This window comes from Chinchilla lanigera, unplaced genomic scaffold, assembly GCF_000276665.1.
Source record: "Chinchilla lanigera isolate Chin_1 unplaced genomic scaffold, ChiLan1.0 scaffold00137, whole genome shotgun sequence".
Taxonomy (NCBI): domain Eukaryota; kingdom Metazoa; phylum Chordata; class Mammalia; order Rodentia; family Chinchillidae; genus Chinchilla; species Chinchilla lanigera.
The window spans coordinates 2524139-2551179 of NW_004955538.1; the positions used below are offsets into that span (position 1 = coordinate 2524139).

The window sequence follows — 27041 nt, forward strand, 5'->3', positions numbered from 1 at the left end:
TGGGACACGGGGCACGTGAGAGTCTGCCATCCCAGACCACATCCGCCCGCAGCACAGGGTGCAGCTCACCTCATAGATGATCCTCTGCACCAGGTCAAACTCGCCTTCCAAGGAAGCGTCTAGAAGCAGCGCCAGGGGATTGAAGCGCACTCTCAGCCCGTGCCCTGTCCGCTCTGAGTTGGGCTTCTTCAGGTTGGTCCGTTTACTCTGCAGGAGGAAGTGTGCTTTCAACATCCAAGTGACCACCCGAAGTGGAACCAGCCAAGACCAGCACAAGAGGATGGTGGAACCGAGCACCTGGCGACAACTCTGCCATGAGGGCCCAGTGCGTGCAGAGCCCTGGGTTCCTGCTCACAGCAGGAGCAGCTGGCTTCAACTGCCAGCTGCTCCTCCCGGAGGGCCCTGTGTGAGGAGGTATGGTCTGCGATGCTGGCTGAAGCCATACCCAAGGGAGCCAACGGCTCAAACCTACCCTACGCAACAGGATCTGCCACCAGAGACCCCCGAGGAGGCCCTGCTAAGGTTCCGAGGAGAGCCTGGCCCTCCCTCCAGGCATCTGTTTACGGGGCTCATCTCTCCCTCTCTGCCTGTTCTCCAGGTCCCAGTGGAAGCCCACCGGGGCACCAGCTGGGCCTTCTCCATGTCCCGGGATCTGCATGATCACCTGGCCACCCTCCCTCAGCCTAACTCTGGGCACAGGGACACCCTGATTGACAGCCCCCACACAGCCAATCCAGACCAGCGCGAGGGGAGGCTGGGCATCGGTCTTGCAAGGACACCCACCACAGAGGCTGCCGGAGGGTGGATGACAGGGGGCAGAGCTGCCAGGGGGATTTGCTCTTCCACTGGAGATGGAGCCTCGGCCACCGGGCTGGGGATCTGCTCTGTGGAGGGGACTGTGGCTACATTGTTGTTATTGTCCTCTGTAGGCTCCACAGTTTGGGGGGTTGTTTGTGGGCAGATGAGCTCCTCCGGTTCAGGGGAAGGTAGCTCGTTATCGTTGGCATCTGAGGAGGGGGCAGGCTCGTCAGATAGTGGGACCGTGGGCTGGGCTGGGGTGGGCTCATCCAGGTTGCCGTTGGCATTGGTATTTCCATTGTCCATGTCAGCCAAAGTGCCCACAAAGTCCTGGGACGGGCTGGGCTGGTAGAATGGTGTGCCCTCCATGCCCCCAGCCAGCGTGTTGAAGCGCTGGTATAGCAGCTTCTGGATGTTGGGCCCGCCAGGGCCCTCAGGTTCTGTGATGGAACTGCGCTTCTTGAGGGGCCGGGGCGCGTTGGCCAGCTTCCGGCGCAGGGCCTCCAGGTCCGCGTCGCTCTGATAGCGCAGTGGCGAGTGTACGATGGGTGTGAGCTTGGTGGGGCTGAGGGGCCGCGGGAGGCTCTCCACCGCGCTGCCCTCGCCAGGTGCGGCTGGGCCCTCCGGCTCGGGCTCTTTCTCCGCACATTCTGAAGACGGCTGGGGCTGTGAGGACCCGTGGAGAAACGGTAAGGGTGATGGAGATGTCGACCCTGACGGTAAGACGGGCTTGCCATATACTGGAGGAGACAAAAGAGGGAATAATTTCAGACCAGCGGTTGCGGCCGGGGTCCAGTCCCTGGCACCAACTCCACGAGGGACTCTTGCTGCTGCCGCCAAGCCCTGACTTACGTTCCCAAGGGAATCTCTGCCAAGCGCCTCCACAGGCTCCTTTCTAAAGGCGTTTCTCTCCTGTGCTGGGATTTACATTTCGGTTTCCAGAACTGGGCTTTTGGTGTGTGCAGTACTGGGGTTTGAACTTAAGGAGCCCTGAGCTAAATCCCCTATTTTGAGACAGGGTCTCACTAAATTGCCTAGGCTAGCCTCACACTTTTGGTCCTCCTGCCTCAGCCTCCCAAGTAGTTGGGATTACAGGTGTGTGCCATCACACCTGGCTTGCACTGGGCTTTTTCAAAAGAAGAAAATCTTGATTTGACTTTCTCTGCTTCAAAGAAGCCTGCCTTGCTTTCTGGCCAAGGCAAGAGAGGAAACCACTAAGTGTGTCTCTGAGCCTTGACTAACTCAGGTTGTGAAGAACAAACCCCACCCCAGCCCACAGCAGGGAGTTTTGACCTGAAGCTGAGGTGCGTTCCCCATGGCGAGAATGCTGCCCACAAGTAACACTGTGTATGTGGCTGGCACACCCAGGAACTCCTCAACCATGAGTCTGGGTGCTACAGCTGGTGCACAGTCATGCCTGGTGAGGTCCCAACCCAATCCTGGTGCACAGGGTCTCCCTGCTGGGTTTAAAAACACTGCTGATCCCTGTGGGATGTGTGGGACTAAGCTCCAGTCTCTACCTGTCTTCCCAGAAGACCCTGCTCTGTCACCCACCAGGGCCTGGGAGGAGGCTCCTGGCGGCAGAGGCCCTCCTCCAAGCGCCCATGCTAGGGCTTGGGCTCAGTCATGGGCGAGGGGCCCGGGAAACAGTGGTTAAGTGAGGGCCTAGCCCTGCTTACAGACAGCTCCTGGCCCAAGTGAGCATGAACAGAAAGAAAAAGCACATTCCTGGAATCTCGCCCTTCCAGGGGCTGGGTCTCCTAAGTAGCACAGGGAGGTGGATGCTCGGACGGGAAGTCATCGAGCAGCCACCCACCTACAGAGCAGCTCAAGAGTCTCAGCTTCTCATCCCGCCTCACACTGATGCCTGAGGCCTGACTTTATGTAACAATTAGACTTATCCTACGTAGCATGTGGTCCACATGTAAGGATGTGGACTCTCATTTTTTTTACTTAAACTATACTTTCCTAGCCCCAAGAAAAGGAGGATGTAGCCCACCGTACCTGCTTTCACTGACTTGTTCAAGGCGCCGTGCACCGCGGGCTGGTAATTCTTAGGTGGCGTGGCTTGCTGGAGGTACATGGAGTATATGGAACTTGAATTGACCGTCTGGGGTCCTTTCCTAGGAGACTGTGGTCTTGACCCTTTATCAGCCAGAAAAGGTCTAATGGCCACCGTCAGTGGGAGTTCAGGTTTGCCATCTCCGGCTGGAAATGCAGGTGGCCCTGCTGGTGGGTAGGTGGGACTTGGTGGCACAGAAATCCTCTGCTGAATCTGCTGTGAGGAGCCAGGCTGGGTGGTGCTGCCTGCTGGGGGCAGTGGGGCGGGTTTCTGCCGACTTGGTGGGCCTGCACTGGGTCGGGGCAAGCTCCCCTCTTTCCTTCTCTCCAGAGAACTGGTCGACCCTGGGCCCAGGGGTGTAGGGCTTGGGTATGTCCCATAGCTTGGAGGCAGCGGTTTGGCTATGCCAGGGATGGGAGGTGGCCCTTTGCCAATCTCGATGCCCTAAATTTAGGTGTTGAGAAGAAAAACAAAGTCACCCTTTGAAAAGTTAAGCATATTTCTACCCACAGCTACAAGAGAATACACAGTAGGATTTGTAATCTGCAAACCGGTTTGTGAGCAGGACACAGGGCACACTGTTGGGCTCACGGCTGGTCTGCAAAACTGAGGCCAGAGGCCAGAGGGGCCTGCAGATGTGCACTGCCCAGCTTTCTAGGCTCAGGGGTAATGTGCCCACCAACAGGATTAATTCACCTCATGACACCGCCCAGCCTGAGGTGAAGACTCAGCAGTGGGGCAGTTTTAGGCCTGTGCTCTGCAGGAAGGACAGGTGGCCTACCAGCTTCTCTGTGGCTCCTAGCGCCGATAAGGGCAGAGGCTGGCTCGAGATGGCGCCCTGCTTCAGGGCCCCCTCCATGCCTGGCTCCTTCCAGTCTGTGCCTGCCATCTGCGCTGGCTTTACCGAAGAGCCGGAATTCTGCTTTAATGTAGGCCAGTTGCCATCATTAGCTTGAAAAGAACATAGAATTTAACTGAAGTTGGTTCTGAAACAAAGTGAACCAACGTAAGAATGACACCCTCCAGAAACAAAGATAGCACTGGCATTTTGCATTCTAGAGGAGCTCCTGTAACCAGACAGCGACCACCACCCATGCCAAGCCAGGACCCTGCTTAGGGGCCCACAGACCAGGCCCAGGCCAGGGCCCTCTGTGGCTAGCTCTTAGCCAGCGTGGACACCACGGCTCGGTCAGCCGAGGTACACAGGGCACACCCCCTTGAAGCACAGGTCAAGCCTGTTACGTCCAGGCCAGATACAGCAAATGCTGGCGCTTACTTCGCAAACACCACTGACACATACAGCTGCATGCCGCAAGAAGAAAGGTTTTTTTGTATTTTTAAAGTTTATCTTCTGATTTCGTAACAGGTTTGACCTGTTCTACATCCATGATTAAAACTACTCCTCTAACATGAGGAATCCTTTTCACCTAAAATAATCTGTGCTCCCAGGAGGCCATTACAAGATCCCTTTGAGCTGGAGAAGGAGGAATGGTTATCATTCTGTTGCAGTGATCAGAAAGGCAGTCACAACCCAAGATGCCGGGAAAGCCACTGAAAAGATTTATTTTTATAGAGCATTTTCCAAACTGACAATGGGTGCTGAGGCCCTGTCTCGTCACAGAGGGTCACGCATGTGGTGTCTGGGGGTCACTGTATGCCCTGACTCATGCGTCTCTGCCTGTTTGGAGCTGTCTTCCCCAGTCAGGGCTCTCTGCCTGGCAGCAGTCTGGGCACACAGACATCAGCACAGGCTGGCAGATAACTGAGCAGCAGCAGGAAACCACCGGATCCTGTATCATGCTTGAGCAAACTTTTTTGAGTCCTAACACAGTGAGTGAGCTTCTCAAACGTGCTGCGCAAGTAGGGAGGACACACGCACAGAGCTGTGCACAGCCTGCTCCCAAGCCACCACCTGGCTGGGCGTGGTGGCACACGCCTGTAATCCCAGCACTTGGGAGGTTGAGGCAGGAGGATCGTTCTGAGTTCGAGACCAGCCTGGGCCACAAAGTGAGCTCAAGGCCAGTCTGAACTCCATAGTGAGATCCTGTCTCAAAAAGACCAAAAAAAAAAAAAAAAAAAAAAAAAACAAAAAACCAAGCCACCACCTGGCCACAGTGGCACTGCCACCCTGTCATACTCCTTGCTGCTGTTTTGCCCTGCTGAGCAGGACTCCAGGCAGCAGGGCCACGTGGGTCTGCGAGGCATTCCAATTCCCAGCACAAACTGTCACCTTACTTCATGCAGCCCATGGCCTCTGTCAGGCCAGTGTGTGTGCTTTCACCTCCTCCTGACTTTATCTCACAACCAGAGGTGGTGTGAGCTCCAAGAAACTCGCAGGAGGTTCCAAGACAAAATGTGGGTCTACCTAGACCCCCGGCTGGGGCGGGCCAGGGCCTGGACTTTCTGCCCTCTCAGGGCCACAGGACAGTGGCTGCTTACCAGCTTGTGAAACCCTACAGTAGTGGGTTTTATGGAAAGCAGCCATGGGGAGTGAGAAACAGCCTTCCTTCCTTTAGGACAAGGTGGGATGTACAGAGGACCTCCTACTTTTATTATAGAGACACTGTCTTTTAATTGTGATGGCAGATTTTTGCCTTGACAAACTCAAAGTCTCAAAATGAACTCAGAAAATCATGTTAACTTTTGAAAAACAACCAAAGAAAACCCTTGCTGTGCTAGCACCTGTCACCTGGTGTGCAACCCTCTCTGGAATGACCAGGTGTGCTCCCTAACTCAACACCACTGGTGAGGAAGGGACTACGCGACTGTTTTCAAGTCTAGAGGTTAGAGCGGACCTTTGTCAGTTTGGAAAAACGCATGATTGTTGATTCAGCTGTTGGAGGAGGTCAGAGTCCCCTGAGCCTACTGGCTGACATACGGTTTACAAGGGGGCTTGCAGAGTGTTGTGAGAGGACGTAGCTGGGCCCGACGTCCAGGTCTGACACTGTCCATGTGCTGGTCACTCTGGGTCTACTGTGGCCATCTGTGTGACACAGAACCAGGACAGCCAGCAATGAGGGGTTAGAGTCCCCACCAGGCGATGTCACAGTCAGCTCCACATCTGACAGTCTCCCCCCAGCTCAGAGAGACACAGGTTCCTGTGGCCAGTCCCTTTACACCAGCAAAAGGCCCAAGGAAGGACCCAGGACAGGCTCCTTATAGCGGCATCTTCTGGCAACCCTGTGAGGTGGCCCAGCACACACTGCAGAGAAGCCTGTGGGAGCGGAGACGTCCCAGCTGAGGAGTCCTAACAATGAAGCTAGCAGAGAAGAAGCAGTAGTGCTATCTGCCACACTCCTGGCACAGACAGGCATGGCAGACTGCAACAGCTTATCAAAGAACACTGCTTCGAGCGCACACGCTGCCACGGGGCCCACGTGGCAGCACGAGTGAGGCAGGCGTGGTGTTGCTCTGAGAGGTGGAGGCAGGGGATGAAGCTCTGGAGCCGCGCCTGGGCAATTTTGTGAGACCTTGTCTCCAAATAAAAACTGAAAAGGTAAAGGCTGGGGAGGTAGCTCAGTGCAAAGGCCTGGATTCAGCTGCGAAGGAGACAGAGAGAGACAGAGACAGAGACAGAGACAGAGATCTGAACATGGCTCTTGCCCACAAGACCTGGCAGTGCCCTTCTTCCCCCAGATCCAGAAGGAGCCCTAAGCTCTCCAGTGGGAGCAGCAGTGCCACCACATACTAGGTACCAAGCATGAGAAAGTGACACAAACAAAAGACTGGTACAAACTGGTAACCAATTCCAAAAAAAGAACTCAAAAACAGGCCCAACAGCAGAACAGCAGCACTGCTTTCTTAAACAAAGGACTGTCTTGCCACGCCAGGGCCTGGGCTCCTGGGGCTGCTATCATAGGGAATGAGTCTGCCCCAGTCCCAAAGGGGATCTCACTGTGAGGAAGCCTGGACTTCTCAATGTGCTGCTTAAAAAACCACCTATGAAGAGCTGCCACGTACACAGCTGTGCAGAGACAGCAACGTCTGTGAAGACCAAGCCACGCAGGAGCAGGCAGGTGTCCCTGCCAGCCCCAACTGTGCTGGGAGCAGCAGCAGGCGGGGCCTGGCAGCGGTGCGGCAGCTACTTGGCCAGAACACCCTTGGGGGTACACAAACTTGTGCTGAAGGGCACTGCTTTACTCCATTCTTTCCATTTTGAAAAGCCACAGTAGCAACCTTAAATCAGTAAAGAAATTTCTTCTCATTTTAGCATCATTGTTACTGTGGTAACAAACAGCTCCCCAAACACTGTCCCAGGAGACTAGGGCTGGTGCCTCACACAGGGCAGGTCCTAAGGAGCCTCTCCTTTGTGCTGCTACTGTTCCCATGCCACCCCAGCCCGGGGCCAGGGCCACTCACCAGATTTAGATCTCCCGTGCGCAGCGCTTGAGGCAACAGTGAGAGACTGGGGCTTCACAGGGTCCCCCGGGACAGGGTAGGTTCCAGCACTGGGGACTTGGATGTAAGGCCCCACAGCAGCAACTCTGCCGGACGTGCTCAGGGGCGACTGCGGTGACGATGTGCCGTTCACACGGTTTAGCTGCAAATTGGGAGAAAGAGTCAGGGTCCTCCCAAGTCAAGTGCTAAGCCCAAGCAGCTCAGCGGAAGCCGCTCCGTGGCCAGTCTGCACCGGGAAGCCCTTGCCCTGGAAGAGCAGCACCTGGAGGAGAACTGCACAGCAGGACTTAGCCCAAGAGCAGGACCTGCCCACAGCCATGCAGCTGCTGCCTCTGGAAACACTGCCTACTGGTGCGCTGTCAGAACCAGGAGCCGCCACAAGAACGGCACAGCTCCCACTGACCACGCGCTGCTTCCATCCTCCCCCGGGTGGTCATTCCTCCCTGGGACAGAGGCACTGGTCAAAGTGTGTGCTCTGAGCACAGCTTCACATCCTGCTCTGCCTCTTACTCCATGCACTGCCTAAGGCAGCAAGGACTTCCCTTCTGTGACCCCCGTGCCTGAGCCTGTAAAGTGGGGGGAAAGAGGACACGGGATGCAGGGCTCTGACCCTTGGCAATGAGCCTGGCTGCTGAGGGCAGCTCTACCTTTCTGAGCAAGGACACAGCCACAGAGGACACTGGCCACACAGTGTGCCCAGGAACATAAGCGTCTGCATCGGGATTCTAACTGAGGAATCGCTGACTCCCTCAGTGGGCCTATGGAGGATCCATAGCCACCTGCAACTGTCTGCACAGTTCTGCACTGTGAGCCTGTGTCCTTGCAGAGAGCGCTCAGAAGTACCAGGATCTGCAGTGGAGACACAGCTCTGCAGATGTGCCGACTTCTTCCATGCCAGGGAGAACTGGTCTCGCTGGCTGTGTGCGTCAACTTGGCCAATCCATGGGAACATGACATTTGGTCACACACCAACCCAGATGTTGCTGTGAAAGCACGTTTAGATGGGACTAACACTTAAATCAGCAGACTATGCAAGGCAGATACAGGGAAAGTGGGCCTCATCCATGCAGTGGGACGTCTCCTAGGAGAGAGGATTCTACAGTAGGCGGCCTTGGACTTGAGATGTGGAAGCAACTCCCTGGGGCCCACCCAGTGTAGTCTGTTCTGCAGGGTTCTGACTTTCCGATATCTGAGCACAGGAGCCCATTCCTGCAGGACACACATGCTACTGGTTTTCCCTGAAGAGCCCTGACCACTGCCCCTAAGTAAGCATGCAGTATGTATGTGTGTGGTCTCTCCCAAGGCCTCTGAATTGACAATCTTGAAAGAAAAAGAAAAGAATCATCTAAAATTATACTAACACGAACCACTGACCTTTAAAAGCTCCAATTTTTTTTTTTTTTTTTTTTTTTAAGGTAAATCTGTAACTAGGAGGCTGACTGCAAGGCCCACAGAAGTGGCTGCTGCTCTCTTCTGCCACTGTCCAGGTCCATTTCTCCTAAGCAGATCCCCTAAAGCCCAGGCCTCCCTCCCCGAAGCATCCCCCAGAGGAGCACAGGCCGGCAGGAAGACATTCTCCTGCTACCCAACCATGAAAGCAACAGGTTCTGAGGGCACACAGGAACTCTGGGAAGATAGACTATCATCAGCCCTGACAGCCAGCCATTAGAGAAGTCAAGTGCCACAGCCAAAGACACACAAGGGTACATGCATGTGCTCAGCAGTGTGTGTTCCCTAGCACACCGAGTGGGGAGTTGAGGGGCACCATGGCTGTGGGACTAGAACGAGTATACAGACGTGACAAGGAGAACTGGTGACCTGGGAAGACATCCATTTTCAGGGAGGGAGGGAGGGAGGGATGAAGGGAAGGAAGGAAGGAAGGAAGGAAGGAAGGAAGGAAGGAAGGAAGGAAGGAAAGAAGGAAAGAAGGAAAGAAGGAAAGAAGGAAGGAAGAAAGAAAGGAGGGAGGGAGGGAAGAAGGGGAAGGAGGGGAGGGAGGAAGGAAGGAAGGAAAGAAAGAAAAAGAAAGAAAAGACTAGGTGCAGACAATGTGACTAACATAATTCCTACAAACCCATTTCCAATTAAAATCATATACCTTTCTATATATTTGTGTCTGCACTAAGAACTGGAACCATTAGTAACTGTCACCTCTGGAGAATAAGATGGAAAGAACTGCCACCTTTTCCTTTAAATACCTGTGTACTGTTTCAATTTTCATGCAATAACTATTTACTATTTTTGAAATTCAAAATACCAAAAGGAGATTTTTAAAAGTATACCCCTATGCAGCATGTAGCTTGACAGTTTACAAAACCTTTAAACAACAGCCAGGCTTGTAGGTTAGCACCCTGCAGTGCAGGAGGAGGATGGGGCCAGGCTGGGGCCAGTTCTGATCCCACACATGGACTTTTTTTTTTCTTTTTGAGACAGGGTCTCACTGTGTATTCCAAGCTGGCCTTGAACTCACTATGGAGCCAAGGCTGGCCTCAAACTCATGGTGAAGATGACAGTAGATTATAGACATGCACCACCATGCCCAGCATAAAAACAATCTAGTCCTTGGGAAAGTCCATTTGCTACCACTGTCATTTTGGGGTTTATGGCCTATTTGTGCGTTATGGGGTAGGGCAGGAGGGAGGGGTGTGTGGTCACTCAGGGCAGACGAGGGCCCTGGAGAACCCGTCTCTGAGACAGCTCCCCTTGCACATGCCTGGATCTTCTTGCCGTAGAGACGCTCGCGTAGCTCACTGATGCGCTTGTCCATGAGGGCCACTTCCACGTTGCGCTGATTTAAGAGCTCCTTCTGTTGCTGCAGTTTTGAATTCTGTTCCTGGTTGAGCTGGTTACGAATCTATAAAACACAGAATACAACTTTTTAAAGATCTGCATTAATTAACAAGTCAAATTCTCATTGCCAGGGGGATTTTTTTTTTAAAAAAGAAGAGAAAAGGAAATCTTGAGTTGGGATGTGTTAGCACACATGTACTTTAGCTGTGTGCCGCAGGCTTCATAGGTGCAGCACAGCTGATGCCAAAACAGACTTCCTAGGGAACAGAGAAAGGACACCTGCAACTATGTGCCCTCTTCAAATCTACAAGATGACCAGGGCCAACAGGGACATGGGAGACCGAGACCATTCCAGGGGCCCTGGGAACAACCCCTGGGGTGGCCCCTGCAGCGCCCTCTCAGAACCCCAGAGGTGAGTGTGTGCCGACCTGCAATGCCACATAGGTCTGAGGCCACCAAACAGCAGCTCCCTAGGGAGGTGTAGGGAAGCTCACAGAGATGACCTGAATCACCACATCATTTCAGTGGGCTCCAACAGTATTATTGAAAAATGAAACTAGAGAGACTGGGCAGTATGAGGGCGCCCTCCACTTAGGAGGTTAGGAACTGTCTTGGTGAGCTCTTCAGGGACCATGGCCAAGTACACACACACCTGCACGTGTGCACAGAGAGGTGGCAAAGCGCACTTCAGAAAGTCAGAAATAAATTACATGTACTCATCACTCCTCCCCAGAGAAACCCTTTATAACCCTGCACATTTGATAGTTGCTTAAACTGCAGAAGAATGTTAAACAACTTTACAGCAACCACAAATGATTTTTCTCTTTTTTCATAAAATGATACAGTGCTTTTCTTAACTGGTGCTACAAAAATCACAAAACTTTCTTCTAGCTTTAAAAACATCACCTTGTAAGTGATCGCCTGTGAGAAATGGAAGCCGTGAGGGTCACGAGGACTCAGCGTCTGTGCTCTCTGAACTCACGGCTCACGTGCTCACCCGCAGTGTGATGCTGCCTGGAGCGGGAGGCCGTCCGTGGATATTCCCCAAGGGGAGGGGCGCTGGCCTCGTGCAGGGCAGAGCTAGAGTGCCCTCCCCACATGTGAGGACACAGCAGCAGCTCTTACAGACCCAACCTGCCAGCACCTGGAGCCTCCACAACTCTGAGCCATAAATGTCACCTAAGCCACCAAAACTGGGGTACCTTGTTATAGCAGCCTAAGCTGAGACAAGGACTTAACAAAAGGCATCTAGCTCAGTAAGTCTACCCACAAACCTTAACCCTAACACTTACTGCACTAATGTATCTTGCCAGCTCAATTCTGCTACACTGAAAACATGCTAACCGAAGGCCAATTACAAAGGGCCACACCGTTTGATTCCACTCCTATGACGTGTCCAGACGGGGCAAATCCACAGAGAAAGAAAGCAGATTCCTGATTGCCAGGCTCTGGGCAAATGGGGCATAGGCAATGCCTAAGAGACGAGGACTTGGCGTGGGACAGTGAAAATGCTCTAAAACCTACTGTGGTAGAGGATGCACATGTCTGTGAAGATAGTAACAGCCCCTGAGCCCCACACCTTAGGTGGATTACATCTCAATAAAGCCATTTAAAAATTAGTTTGCACTTAACGTAGTTTGTGCCTATTGAATCAGACTCTATGAGACTCTCATTTCTATTGCCCAAAGGGCCATCCCACAGTAAGAGGAGACTGCAGAGGAGGAGGGCACCCTGCAGAGTCGGGTGAGTTACCTGCAGCTCCTGGTACAGTCTCTTCAACTCCACTGCTGCAGGTCCTGTCAACTTGCCGTTGTAAGACTGGAATCCATTCAGTTTTCCTTTCTTTAAATCTTCCAACTGCTGACTAAGCTGATCAACTCTTAAAATTGCAGTCTGTACTTCCTGCTTCTTCTCCTGGAACATGGCACTGAATCTTTCTATTTCAGCAGCTGTAATTGCCCACCAGAAAAACAAAAAAAATTATTTGATTAATAGCCTATCTTCTTGATTTCTATACACTACACTCAACTCTGGTTATTATTTAGTGCCAGACCTTGGACTCAAGTGTGTAACACTGACTACTTGCACAGCCAACAATTTTACTTATGCCAATTTCTGAACATTCTTTAGGGCAACCAGCCTAAAAGCTAGCTTTGTCAAGTCACTTAGGAATCTCAGGCACCAACAGAACAAAGGCCTTGTGAAGGTCTTGCTCATCACTGTAACATGAAGTGGGCACTAAACTGATTTTAAAAAACGCAGAGTCCACCTAGATACAAAAATGAGCACTTGTATGGTTTCTCTTAATGTACGGATAAAACTTAAGTTGCTCCTGAAAATGGATGTTCATAATCACTGGGTCCTGGAGCTGCCCCTTCCCAGTCCAAAGGGCTGCTGTCAGCAGGTGACAGGAGACTCTGGACTACATCGTTAAGGCTAAAATGAAATATCCCACTGTGTTCCATAAATAGGCACAATTACTACATGATAATCAAAAATTTTAAACGAAGTTTGAGAAGGAAATACTAACACCCTTGATTTGATTAATACACATCTCTATATGTATCAAATTATCACACTGCACCCCATAAATACGCACAATTAAAGTTACATAAAGAAACAATAGGAAGCCGGGTGTGGTGGTGCACACCTGTAATCCCAGCACTCAGGAAGCTGAGGCAAGAGGACTGCTGTGAGTTTGAGCCCAGCCTGGGCTACATAAGCAAGTTCAAGGCCAGCCTGGACTCCACAGTGAAACCCTGTCTCAAAAAACCCAAAAGCAAAACCAAACAAAACAACAAAAAACCAAATAAAACAAACAACAGGAGATTGATGTTAACATAATCCTATTGACTCAACACAACCTAATTTGGATTTCACCAGTTTTACATGGATATCCTTTTTTTTTGCATTGGGGAATGTATAGTTAAAATCATTTGACTTAACCATCTCCATCCTCCTAGATACACATAATACAGTAAACTTTAGTGCACTTGCTGGAACAACATTCCATGTGAATTTGTGACAAACGGTCAGGCAGCCAGCCTTTGAGCATGCTGGGGAAGTGTGGGTACAGTGCGCCACGGGCACATACACAGATTGCCGTTCATAATTTTGCTGTAATCAACTTGTCCTCTCATGGCACGAATTTTCTTCAGCTTGTTTTCTTGGGCTTCAACTCGTTCTTTCAACTTCTGAAGCTTCTCGTTTTCAGAAACAGACTGCTGCTGGCGACGCTCCTGTTGTTTTAGAAAGTGTAAACGCTGTTCCTGACAAAGAAGGGAAACCAAGCTTTGTCAATTGAAACTTACCGGCCAGAGATATATATAGCTCAGTGGTACAGCACCTGCCTGGCAAATGCAAATATGATTCCCTCAACACTCTTCAAAGGAAAACCGAGAGTGTTTGTTCCTCAGTCTCATCTATCTTAATGAATACTAAAGAAACACTAAAGGAACCCTGCACACATCAGCCCACACCAAACTGAATTATTAGGCATCCACAGAGGATATGTAAGAACTTAAGGATTTATGCAGAGGCTCTGACCTGATCTTATTATTTAGTGCCAGACCTTGGACTCAGGGTGCCCCACTCAGCAAAGGTCAGAGCCTCCGCACGACGCAGGATGGTGCAGAGGCGCTTAGCAGGATGCGTGCTCTGACGGCCATCACCTCCTGGCTCCGCCTGCCTTGCTTCCTACTTCAGAAACATATTTCCCGCCGCTACGAAGCTCCCTGCGTTTCTCTTCCTTCACTTTCTAAAGGAATGGGCGCTGGCCAGCAGAGGGTTTTTCACATGAGGAAAGGAAGTAGGTAAGGAGATAACCCTCCAATTTGTGACACTGACCAATAAAGATAATGTTTCCTTTCTGCAGGATTAGTTTCTTCCAAAACAACAAAACGTTTTACAATAAAATAATGCTAAAATGAAATTATGTGCGAGTTGGCACAGTGGCACACGTCTGTAATCCCACCACTCAGGGGGCTTGCTGTGAGTTCAAGGCCAGCCTGGGCTACATAAGGTAGTTCAAGGCAACCTGAACTGCACAGTAAGACCCTCTACTGTCTCAAAACAAACAAATAAGCTGCAATGGTGGCGCATGCCCGTAATCTCAGCACTTGGGAGGCTGAGACAGGAGGACTGTCGCAAGGTTGAGACCAGCCTAGGCTATAAAGTGAGCTCAAGGCCCGTCTGAACTTCATCGTGAGACCCTGTCTCAAAAAGACAAAAATAAAAACAAAAACAACAATGTGCAGTACCCTTCAGTAGTTTTGTTACCCATTAATGTGAAAACATAGGTTTAGAATAACAACATTAAATACTCATGGCCCTGTATATATGCATAAAACACACTTAAATAAGGAGAGGCTTAGGTATGATTATGTAGGCATCACTACACTCAAAGATCAAATATTTAAGATGTGGCATTAACTTGTGAATTATACTCCTACTTAAAATATTAAGTTTTTTTAAAAACAGCAATATTCTTGGAAAAGAAAAATAGAATTAGAAAATTTTACAATTATCTAATAGTATGTCCACTTCATCTTAGAAATCTCACTAATGGGATGAGATACTTTCTAATTTTAAAAATTTATAATTGTTTTTATTCTTGTAAGCCCAATAAACTTTCAGACTCTTTAAAGTTAGTCCAACTTATTATTATTTACATAAAGTCAGATAGTAGAATGAACTACAGTCATTCAATGAACAGAAGAAACTGGACTGACTGGTCATCTGGTAATTAAGGAAATCTCTCTACAGAAGAAAGCAGTAAGAACTTGCTAAAGTTTAAGAGTTCTCTTTAAAGCAGTTTCAGAAAATTTTAAGGCCATTCATAACATGAATTGTTTCCAGCAGGCATGGGCAATGGGTCTGACATCTTATGTCTATCGTGCATGACTAAACCATGACTTGGAAAAACCCCAAATCTCACTCTAGAGTTCCAACCACAAATGGAGAACTCGGCATAACAGTGAGCATCAGGTGTGCCCTGCACCCAGTAAACCAGACAGGCCCAGCACAGAGCGGCCTCCTGGAAGCTGGTTAACCAGCTATCACTTATCTAGGACTTATCACAAACTGCAGTCTCCTCTAGGACACGAACACTAACCTCAAGGGAGAGAATACGCTAAGAGGAGAACAGAGGTGACAAGAAAGAGCGCCCTCTTTTTCAAGTGCTGTCTATAGTTTGGGTAGGAATAACTGCTGCCTGTTCTGGGTGTCTGTATACAGGTCCAGGGTCAGGGGCTCTTGCTCTTCACCTCCCCAACATCACAAAGCTCCAGGTTCCTCTGTTGTTACAGCAGAGATCAGTAGACAGAAGGACAATGCCCAGCACTTTCCTGGCATGGCCCCATCTTATGAGTGCTAAGCTGCTCAGCCTGGGTTTGAACCTCCTCCTCCTCCCCCACCAGCTCCCAGGATGATGGGACTGCAGGCCTGTACCACCACGCCGGGCTTGACCATGTCTTCAGCAATGCTTCCTTATCTCTGCTTTTACAACTTACCTTGGCCACCAACATTTGTTGTTGATTTTCAATTTGTTGCTGTTGCCTGGCTGCCATATCCTGGAGCTCTGATAGGGTGAGTTCGACTCGTGGATTCCCAACCTGCAAGGAACAAGAAGCCCTGGGAATGTACATTCATCTGCATCACCCTGTTTTTCTAATGGTGGAACACACAGGTGGGGATTTTCAAGTAGGTTTCCTAAAAGTTAGAAGAATACAAATTATTTTTTCATAAGAACTTTTCCTAATTGTGGACTACTTTTATCACACCTAAATAATAGATAAAAATCCTTTCAAAATAATGTTTTCTAGGGGGCTGGGGATATAGCTCAGTGGCATAGCTCCTTGCTTGGCAAACGCAAGGTCCAGAGTTCAATTCCTGGTACCAAAAAAAAAAACTTTTCTAATGCATAAACATTTCTGATGCACAAACATCAGATGCTGTATTTAATAAGAGGCTCACCATTAAGCAAACCTTTGCAAATGTGAATCTTAAAGAGACATTCCTTTGTTTGGAGCAGGGGTTTAATACACATATTACAGCAAATGGGGCTGTCAAATGTTTAAGGACATACAACGAAGAAAGTAAATATGCAGGTGACACCCAAGGATAGACATCCTCTCATTGTCACCTACTCCTGAGAAACTGTAATAGATTCTAAGATACAAATACTTCATTAAAAGCACCTTAAGTATGACCTACAGGAGGAACTGACATCATCTGACAGAGATTCGTGTGTGTGAAGTGAATACAAAAGGGAAACATCTAAAGGAGTGGCAACTAGCCACATGCCCTCCTCTGTAACAATGCCCTGAATCATATGCTTCAAGCACTATAAGCACACCCACCTACACCTCAGCATGACCCGAGACAGGTGCCACGACACCGTGCTCGGCGGACAAGGGAGGCAGCAGAGGGCAGGCGGCACATGTGAGGCTGAGCTGGGACAGAGTGCATTCCAGACCCTTCACATGGCACACCAGTCACTAAGCCCCGTGCACACGTGCTGCTTCTTCCACTGCCGCGTGGTGCGGAGTCACGGGGAGGGGGAGAAGGAACACATGAACAGCAGCGCAGGAAGCTCATTTCTAAGTCTGTCTCCCTCCAGAATCTTTACTTCTGGCCTCAAAGGCCATGAAGTCCCTCCTCGGAACCCCACTTCCCGGTCCAAGGCTCACACGCACTCTCGGACCCTTTACTTCTACGGCTCTTATCCTCACAATCCTGAACAATCCCAGTCCCTGTTACCTTGGCTTCCTGTCCAAACTTTTATAGTACTCTTGTTCAACAGTTTTACGTGGAATAAATTCTGTTCGTCTATAGCTCCTGAGGGAGCAATGTGGAGCGAGGCTTTTTCTGAAACCGCCGTCTGGGCTGTGGACATCACTCAGTGACAGAGCATTGGCCTCGCACAAACATGGTCCTGGCTAACCCCCATGCAGCCAAACAAACAAAAACCCAGATATTTCAGTGAGTTACAGGAATTTCCATTTGAAAAGAAATGTGTTCACCCCACCAAAAAAGTCTGGCAGATCAGTCCAAACGACTAAAAGACTATTTCTACTTTAACACTCTTACAGGCTTTCCACTAAGATTTCCCAGTCACCACAACAAAGGTCTTCTTTTCTTTTCTTTCTTTACTCTTTAAAATAACTGTCATGAATTTATTACTCTTCCTCCAGCACATGAGTGAAAGTGGCCCGGGACAGCAGTGTGTCCAGGTGGATCTTGAACGCACAGTCTCACAACAATCCATCTGCACCAGCTGTGAAGGGAGAGTTCCCCAGACATGAGGTGGGCTGTGGCCAGACACAGCTCTTCGTGGACAAAGATGCCAGGCCCTCACATGCACTCGGCCCCATGCCACAGGGAGCTCTCCAGGAAGGAAGAGGAACAGCTGCAAGTCTGAGTCCCCTTGCTCTGTGGGCCAGACGGGGCATAGCAACTGTACTCAGTGCTTGACCCTCCTGGAGGGCTCGTGGTGCCGCCCCTCTCTGCAGTCACACCCACGGTTGGCAAGGGTGTCTGTCTGGTCCATGGTGACCACAACAAGGAGACCACTTCCCACCACTTCCACTGTAGATTGTACTGCAGGTCTTGGAATTCTGGAGCCTGGAAGGCCTGGATTAAGGTGCTGGTGGGAACGGGGTGTGGTGATGGGCTGCTGACGGCTACCTTTTCACTGTGTTCAGAGCCGTGTAAGGACGTGAGACGACACTGCCTGCATGGTGAGGTGAAGGGTGTGGGTGCGGTGTCCCAGGGCTGGGCTCTTCTGGTCAGAAGGAGACACCGACACCACACCAGAAGAAGCGCTGATTTCACGTCATGCAGGGCCATCAGCCTGGCAATGTCAATGGCTAGCCATCAGATGATGCTGATGTTGAAGGTTTTTTTTGCCAAAATCGATTTTTGTTTGTTTGTTGTCTTCTTGAGACAGGGTCTCGCTACACAGTTCAGGCTAGCCTTGAGCTCACTTTGTAACCCAGGCTCATCAAGAACTCTCAAAGATCCTCCTGCCTCAGCCTCCCGAGTGCTGGGATTACAGGCATGTGCCACCTCGCCCGGTTTGAAATCGATTTTTGACTCAGAATGCCTGAACACATTTTCCAAAGCAGCCCTTGCCTCCCAGGAATTATTTCAAACCAAGGTGCAAGTTGAGTTTGGAGTGTAGAAAAGTGGACCCCAAAGGTACCAAAAACTTTCAGAACTTTTACCTCTTAAAGTTTTTTTTGACTGGAAAAAAAAAAATAACATCCATTCAACAAATCATTACATTTTTACTAATTTAATGATTTCATAACTTTAATAAAAACAATCCTAAACTGTCTGGACTCTTTCCTACCGAAGCTTAGAATAACAATAAAAGAGGACAGTAGAGAAATTGAACTCTTCCATCCTCTACTATTTATATAAAAATATTTTATATCTGGTTAAACCAAGACAGATTTTATTTGTCACTGTTTATACTCTCTTTTTATGTGGTACATGTGTTTTTCAAACCACAAAATTAATATATGCCATGTCACAAGTAATGAAGGTGTTATATATATATATACACACTAATAAACAATAATACAATTTTAGATTTTACAGAAAAATACAAGTAGATCTTACAGAAAAATATAAATTGCTGGGCTTGGTGGTGCATGCCTATAATCCCAAGACTTGGGAGGTTGAAGCAGGAGGATCGTTGTGAGTTTGAGACCAGCCTATGCTACAAAGTGAGCTCAAGACCAGCCTGAACTGCATAGTGAGATCCTATCTCAAAAAGACAAAAACAAAACAAAAAAACCAAACATATAAATCATAGTGTATATATCATAGCTTATTTCAAAAGTGAAAAATTCTTTTTTGCTGTTGTTTTTGGTACTGGGAATCAAACTCAGGACCTTGCGCTTACCAGGCAAGCACTTGTGACACTGAGCTATCTCCCCAGCCCAAAAGTGACTTAAGATTTTAGTACCATTAATACTGGTTTTTTTTTTTTTTTTTTTTTCTTTTGTCTTTTTGAAAAGTAGCAGGAATTGAACTCCAGACCTCGAGCTTGCCAGGCAGGTGCTTATGCTACTGAGCTATATCCCTGGTCCTCATTTTGATTTATTTGTATTTTTAAAAATGTACATGTATTTAAAAGAGTTAAAGCACAAGCCAGCATAAGCTTCTAAGTTAACAAATATGAAACAATATATATGTTAGTATGTACTATTCCTTTAAATGTGCAATGTAAAAATTTGGCAAGATGAAGAGCTTTTTATCAGTTGTTTTAGAAAACAAAAGTGCTTCAATGCAAATGCGACCCTTTATGGTGGGCCCATCCTTCCCTGGAGTACAGGTGCATTCATCCCCACTTACAATTGTAAATTCCCCATCTGAACTTAAGTTATTCACACAAATTGGCTACACAACCCCTTCTATTTCTTTTCACTGCATCTATGTTGAGGAGACCTCACCTGTCCCCTCGAACCCTTCAGGGCCCCTCACTGGGCAGTTGCTTGTGAGCTCTCTCTGGGCACCTCAGCACCCTTTGTATAAGGCCCCTCCTGCCTGTACCCAGTGACTGGGTTGTCCCTGATGTCCCTCACTGCCTGACCTTGGACTCCGTAGAGTAGTTATGCTCCAAATGACTCTCTGACAGCACTTACTTCCCAAGGAACACACAGCCACCCTCAGCACGAAGAGTGGCAGAAGGCTCGCCCCAGCCATCGTAATCCCCATTTCACCAGGTTCCCACAAAGGTAGAGCAGAAACAGGAAGCTAAGAGACTTTCTTCTTTAGGGTACAACAGCTTTCCTTATACGCGCATACAGTGCCTACCTACGGACACTTGTGCCTGGAGCAGGCTCACGGCAGGACGGTTCACAGGGCTGTAAACCACGCAGCAACAAGTCCCTGCCCGGCCTGGGCACAGTGCCAGGGACCAGCACCTGTGCGTGACTCAACACCTCCTGCACCTCCACCAGACCCCGCCACCCTCCGCTGCAGACAGCCTCTTTCCAACTGTGGAAGCCCAGACTTCATTCATCCTGTCCTGCTCTGACATCCATCCTGTCTTCCTCACCAACCATTTTACCCTCCTCAGGCCCCTGCCAACTTCACAAGCCCAAAGCACTCTGGCCCTGTGATCTCCCTGTAACCATGGCCCCCAGCTCCTGTCACTTGGCCATAAGCAATGGTCTGGTGGAAGTTCATAGGTGAAAAAGCTGAATGATGTGCTCAAGACTGCAGTTGCTGGGCACAGTGGCACACACTAGTAATCCCAGCATGCTGGGAAGCTGAGGCAGGAAGATTACAAGTTTGAGCCCACTTTGAGCAACTTAGTGACTTAGTAAGACTGTCTCAAAATAAGAAAACTGTTAAAAAGGGCTGAGCATGTAGCTTAGTGAAAGGCCCTGGGATCAATCCACGGTACTTAAAAAGAAAAGACATCAGTGGCAGGGAAGGACTGAGGCTGGCTCCCCACTCTGCACACAGGCTCTGAGAAGATGCTGGGAAATAGCAGTGTTCTGGTACTGAACTATCGTCGTTAGCTACAACACAGCAGCACTGTGATAATCCATTTACCTCCCATATGCCATGGACAGACCTAGACACTGAAGGCAACACAGAGTAAAACGCACTTTCCTGATGCTTTCCATGAATGTCCTCCAGCCTGATAAAGGGGATGAGGACCTCACACGGGAAGCAGTTAGATCCCTCCATCAGATTCAACTGTGAGCACCAGGAAGCTAGCTCAGGCTTTCTTTACACCTGTATTTTTGCTGCAAAGGAAGTGCAGCATTCCGCAGGCAGCAGTGAGGCCGTGGCACGTCTCCACACAGGCCAGCACAGACGCAGCGCTCAGGTGGTGCCCACGGGAAAGGCTGATGGGTAGCTGAGAGAGCGCCCCCTCCATGGAGTCTCCCCAAGTGTAAGTCACTGTGGGTACTGTGGGGCTAAAACCAGAAAGACGTCTCCTACGCCCTCCCAACAAGGTTTTGAGTTCAATTCCTGGCACAAAAAAAAAAACCAAAAAACCTACCGGAGATGCTCAGCCTCTGTACACGTCCCTTGTGATTTCATAGAAACTGCAACAGACACCAGCTCAGGATGCCCCACAAAAATGAAACATGACTTTCTAAATTTTTGTATCCTTAAATAAGACTAGTAAGATTTTAAAAAGATAAGCACATATTCTAGTCTACTTCAGATACAAAACTTCGAAAGTGCAGCACTGGTGAGGAGTTAACAAAATGGAACAGTAACAGGCTACACACAGTGAGAACTTGCATTTGGCGTCTCTCAGCTACTCTAACGTTGTTCCTGGCATGCGCACTGTTGCGTGCGCCTCCATGTACTCCTTTGTACTGCTGAGCACTGTAGTATTCTGCTGGATGGACGCACGGCACATCTCACTCACCCATTCCTCCACAGATGCGTCATGGGGTCATTTCCACTTTGTGACTAAGAGAAATAAAGCTGCGGTGAACACTGGTGTGGCCCAAGTTTTGTTTCTTGGGGTAATCAAGCTCCAGGTGAACTGGCTGGGGCACAGTGCACATATCTTTAACCTGCAATGCCGTGAGCAGTTTCCCAGAGTGAATGTTATTCCCCCACCCCCCGCACGGCATCCACGCTGGGACTCCTCCCCACCCCTGCCAGTGTGTGCTCAAGCTCACTCTCAACCATCCTCTTCGCAAATGAGACGGCCACCTCTTGACCAAGAAAGGGTTCCGTGTAAATAAATGGTTCTGTGGTAAGTAACTAAACTGCACAGACTCAAGCAAGCTAGCCCATGACCTGCCAAAAGTTAGTATGAAAAAGGAGGCTTATTTTCCATGTTAAATTTACATCTTTGCTAATTATATCTGTGAGTCATGACTTGGAGAGGTACCAAAATAGTGTTTGAAAAACAGGCTACCACACCCAAATTTGTACAGATAGCAAAAACAACTACAACTCACCTGGTACCTACAGTTGAAGCTTTTGATCGCAGGTCAGTTGGAAACACTGCTGCAATCAAATGCACTTTTTTTGTCTCCCCAGGCAATGGTTCAAATATGATTTTTAAGGTGATGGTACAATACTCCAGGTCTGAGAGACATATAATCAAGTTTCTCAGAACAAGCCACTGTCAACAATTATGGATATAAAACATCCCAGGCCAATAGTGACAGGACTGTTTTCAGTCTTTCCAAATATTAGGAAGTCTAGTTTTACTGTTTAATGTACAACTGAAACATTTTGTCAAATTTGCCAAAAAGTAACAGCTCTGTCAAAGACTGCAATTTCACCTAGGAACAGAAGGCTCCGTCGCATGGCAGACTGACCTGGCACAGCTCAGCTCGGGTGACAATTACTTACTACTGCAGTTCTGGAAAGAAACAGGTTATTTTTCAGATTTTTTTTTGTGGGGGAAATAATAATCTATCCAAAAACACACTACATAAGAGCCACACAAAAGTGATATTTGGATGCTACAGCTTGAGGCAAATAAACACCAGTTTACCCAATCAATTGTCCCTACTCACAGATGGCACAGCTTGATACTGTGTGCCATGCTTGCACTAATCCAAACAGTGAGCTTTTGTTTTGCATCCCAAGCCACGTGACCGGAGGGGTGGCGTCTGGCTCCCCACGTCTCTCCATTCTACTGTACACAGGTCCCAGCTCCATAGCTTTAAAGTGCTCTCTACTTTAGCTTATGTTACCCTAGAATGCTTTCTTTTCCTACACCCATTTTTACATCCAGTGTAAGTGCAATCTCCCCAAAAGATGAAAAATGGGTGATGAAAACGATGCAGAAGAGTAACACGCCCTTCACAGTCGCTCTGAAGGGTGATTCCCTTGCATCCTGCCTCCACCAGCCATGCTCACTGTGGAGCATTCCTGTTCTCCTTTGGCAGATGCAGCAGACTTGCACTGTATGACACTTCATGTGCCAACTGTATTTACTTGTTTTTAAACATGTTTTCATTGTTCAATTCTTTTATTTCATACTTGTGAGGATTATTTATTCATGAACAGTCCATTTTTTTATTTTTTTGAGATAGCACTTGCTATGTTCACAGGCTGGTCTGGAATGCCTGAACTTAGGTCTGGCAGGAGGAATGTCTGATCCTCCTGCCTCAGACTCCTGAGGAGCTAAATTATACAGGCATCCATTACCACCCTGGACAACAGGCCACCTTTACTCATGTCTTCATTGGCTATATATTTTTATGTCCATGAAGATGTTTTGGGAATCAACATCTTCATCCATTTCTTGGGCCTTGTATTAGTTACCTACTGCTAAAGAGCAGATCACTCCTAAATTTAATGGCTTAACAAGATAAGCATTCCTTATTGCTCAGTTCTCTGGGTAACAGATTCAAGGGAAGCTTGGCTGGTAGAGTCTAGCTTGAGGCTAAGTCAAATGTCAGCTGGGCTACAGTCACTTTATGGATCACATGGGGTTCAAGGGTTTGACCCAAAATGGCTCACTCCTGTGGCCCATGCATGGGCAGTGGTTGCAGGTGGGAGCTGCAGTTCCTGTCCACATGGCTTCCTCAGAGCTGTGAGGTGTCATTGGGACAGTGAGGAATCCGAGAGAGCCCCGGGAAGACAACCCTTTTATAAACCTTCAGGAGGAAAAGCAAGCCACTAAGTGGGCGAGGAGGGAAACGTGACTCCGTGTTTTGAAGGGATGTGTGTCCAAGAATCTGCAGACACTGAAAAAACCCCCTTGGCCATTTACTGTAAAATCTTACAATGACTATAGATTTCAATTCTATCATTCTCTTATTCCCACTTGTAGGAGTTCAGATTTATTCCAAGCAGCACGGTCACAACGTAGAGGTGAGAGAGAACATAAAAATCTTCAAGGCAGCTAGGTTTCAGTGCAGCCAACAGAAATTACTTTTCCCCTGAAAGCCTAACATATATAGTCCTTGGCACTTAGCTGGCAGAAGATAAACTAAACTCTTACTGGCAAGTAGGTCACTTCAGATGTTCCTAGCTCTCACAGTCATGCAAACAGCCTCCCCTTTAATTATTACAAACACGAATGTCATTGTAATATTACTTGAGAAACAGAAGATAATTCCGTAAGCGCCCACGTTTCAGCTAGATGCCAGGGAACAGCCGCACAAGCCTTGTGCTCGGGTGGTGTGGAGAACACACCTCTGTTGCCTCTCTCTGGCCAAACTCCTCTTGCTTCTTCCAGGCTGGACCTCTACCTCCACTCCCCTCTGTGACTCCACCCTTTCCCAGGAACTGGAACGCCATCTCTGACCAACTTCACCTTGCTCTACATGCACTGCTGTTCCAGGGTCTGCACGCCCGCCCGTCTCATCTGTGCTTGCCTTGCCGCCCCCAAGTCTGGTCTCCCACACCCGCATTTCACCCTGGAGCTTCCTGCTGTCCACAGTGCCCTTCCCCAGACATGGCCACGCCATCTGCTTCCTCAAGTTTCTGCTGATTCTTTAAGGAATCCCTCGTATAAATGTTCTGATATTCAGGATGTTTATCCACTTTCAGAGATGGGAAGAACTCAGTGTTTCTAAGTGAACGGTGAACAGAGACTTAACATGTCAGACATTTCCACACACCTCAACTTACAGTTGTGAGCTGAGGCTTACAAAAGTTCCTTGGCAGGAGGTTCCTAAGCTTACTTTACGGGTCGGTGGGTCGGCAGCAGTGGCAGGACGGCTGCCAGGCCTCCTGTAGGCGGCGATGCTCTTCCCTCACACGGGGGCACTGCCGTCCCACTGTTTTTTGCCAGGCTGCAGCGCAGGGACTCGCAACTGCTTCTAAGCAAAGGCACTGCTGTCAAGGGGTAAAACACTGCCGGACACCAGGGACACTTACTAGCTTCGTCATAGGAAAATGCTGCATCTGTAGATCAAAAAATGTTTGAACATCAACAATTTCATGCAGTTCAACGCAACAGAAAAGGCTTAGTTCCCCTACAACCTTGAAAAATGGTAAACAAAGACAACTTGATACAAGAATAAAATAATTTGGCGGGCATAGTGGCCGTGGCTTGCTGCCCGCTGCGCACCTCACTGCACGAGGGGCTGGAGGAGCCTAACTCCAACCCTGCCTCTCTCTGGACAGTTCCACTCATGCATATGGGAAGGGATTACAAGAGCAAAAGAAATGATTTTAAAGCCTGTGTTCTGGTCCCTTTTCTTGGGATGGACTTCAAGGACTTTCTTTTCTTGGAGAGCAGTAATGTTCTCCTGTACTCAGATGTTTCTTTTAAAAGCTTTCTACAACTAGAGATCATTCTGTAGCTGGTTTATCATTCTTGGGTTTATGCTATCGTCTCAAGAAATAACATGGTTTTCTAAACTGCAATTTATAGATACTGCATGGCTCTTGTGTTCACACCGCCATATCCTTGAGTATTATATTTTCAAACAGTTTCTTTGATTCTACTGTGATTCTACTGTGAAGCACAGAAATGAGGATGTCATCAGGCTATGGGCTTATCTTCTCGTGCCCCACCCTGACATGCTGTTCCCACAGGGACTGCCACAGGACCCTTCCAGAACACAGCTGGCCTGAGTGAACCCCACAGGATCTGTCTAGCTGTGAACACAGTGACGACCTGGCACCTGCTGGCAGGTACTTCACTCTATCCCTGTGTGTCCCCTCCTCCATCCTGTCCCTTACCCAAGTGTACAGCTCTGCCTCCAGGGCCTCCTGCCTCCTCCTATGTCTCTGCAGAAGCCTCTGATTCCTTCCTTTGAAAAATCTTTCCTGTTATTCACCTCAATGCAGTGAATCCAACCAAACCCTATTATTTTGGTGCCTTGTCCTACTTTTCCTACACATTTAGCACAACTGTGATTTGTTTATATAGTTATATCCCAAAACACTCTGTGGAATCTGCGAGCAGCCTCTGAGCAGCCCCCACCAACCATCTTGCTTTTTGTTTTTGTTTTTGCTTAATAAGTACTTCCTTTATTAATATTCACTCTCATGGCTCTGCTGTTACAAGTCAAGTAGAGGGGAAAGTCCATACTGCTCATCTGCTAGACGCTACCCCTGCCCCCACAGTATCATGAGGGTGCTGTGATGAAGAGGGCAGGAGACAGTCCCCGCTCTCCCACTGTGACTGGCGGCAGGAGGCTGCTCAGAGACATGAGCACCGGGTCTCATTTCTGCCCACTCCTGCTGGCCAGATTTCTGACTTTTCTACTTTATTTCTTGTGCACCCAAACTGCTGTCATTTCATGGTAATTAAAAGTTAGTAAAATATTTAAACATGGAAAAAATTAGACTTACCAGTAAGTGAATTACTTTTGGACAAGAAAAAAATAATTAAAAAGGGCGTACCAGTGTGAACAAGCTTACAAAACATAAAGTAAGTATTACAATGTGAAAAATAAGTTCTGGGTGATAAAAAATTACTTGCCCATAATTTTTTCAAGAATGTATCACTTGGGGCTGGGGATTTAGCTCAGCAGCACAGCGCCTGCCTGGCAAGCGCAAGGTCCCGAGTTTGATTCCGGTACAGGAAAAAAACCAAAAAAAAAAAAAAAAAAAGAATATATCACTTGCCTATACTACCATCTTAAGGAATATTTGTTTCACGGGATTTATTTGAAAGTCCAATTTATTGGTACATTTTAGATATAATAACCACATTCACCATAGTGAATTCGGACCTGTACATGACAGAGTTTAATTCTTCTTTCCCATTCCCCTCCCTTCAACCCCTCTTCCCCTCTTTATTTACAAAAGCTTTGTTTCCATTTTTTCCTTCTAGTGTCGTTTTTCTTCTTTTGCCTTCCTTACTTTCCCCCTCCCTCCCTAGTTTCCCTTCCTATTTGAGCATTTTCTTCCTATTTCCTAATATCTAGTATACATTTTGTCCTTATTTACACTTTTAGTTTCTCACAGCAGAGAAATAATACAATATTTATACGTGTGTGTTCAATTTATTTCACTTAAGTGTATGGCCTCAAGTATTTTGCTTTTATAATGTCTGTTGTCTAAAATGGAAGCAAATTTGAGA

The 27041-nt window shown here is 48.4% G+C and overlaps 1 protein-coding gene across 4 annotated transcripts in view; it reads right to left on the reverse strand.

Annotated features, from left to right (window-relative positions):
• Ppp1r13b (protein phosphatase 1, regulatory subunit 13B) overlaps positions 1-27041 on the reverse strand; it is a 75005-nt gene that overhangs the window by 4374 nt on the left and 43590 nt on the right. For 3 of the 4 annotated variants that reach the window (XM_013507841.1, XM_005410809.2, XM_013507842.1), the window contains 10 exons: positions 15559-15660; positions 13143-13317; positions 11801-11997; positions 9972-10112; positions 7220-7400; positions 5739-5843; positions 3642-3811; positions 2803-3304; positions 784-1538; positions 70-207 (listed from right to left, as the gene is read on the reverse strand). In XM_013507841.1, coding sequence (XP_013363295.1) covers positions 70-207; positions 784-1538; positions 2803-3304; positions 3642-3811; positions 5739-5843; positions 7220-7400; positions 9972-10112; positions 11801-11997; positions 13143-13317; positions 15559-15660 — 2466 coding nt within the window. The remainder of the gene's footprint in view (positions 1-69; positions 208-783; positions 1539-2802; positions 3305-3641; positions 3812-5738; positions 5844-7219; positions 7401-9971; positions 10113-11800; positions 11998-13142; positions 13318-15558; positions 15661-27041) is intronic. The other variant, XM_005410811.2, reaches the window with a different exon arrangement.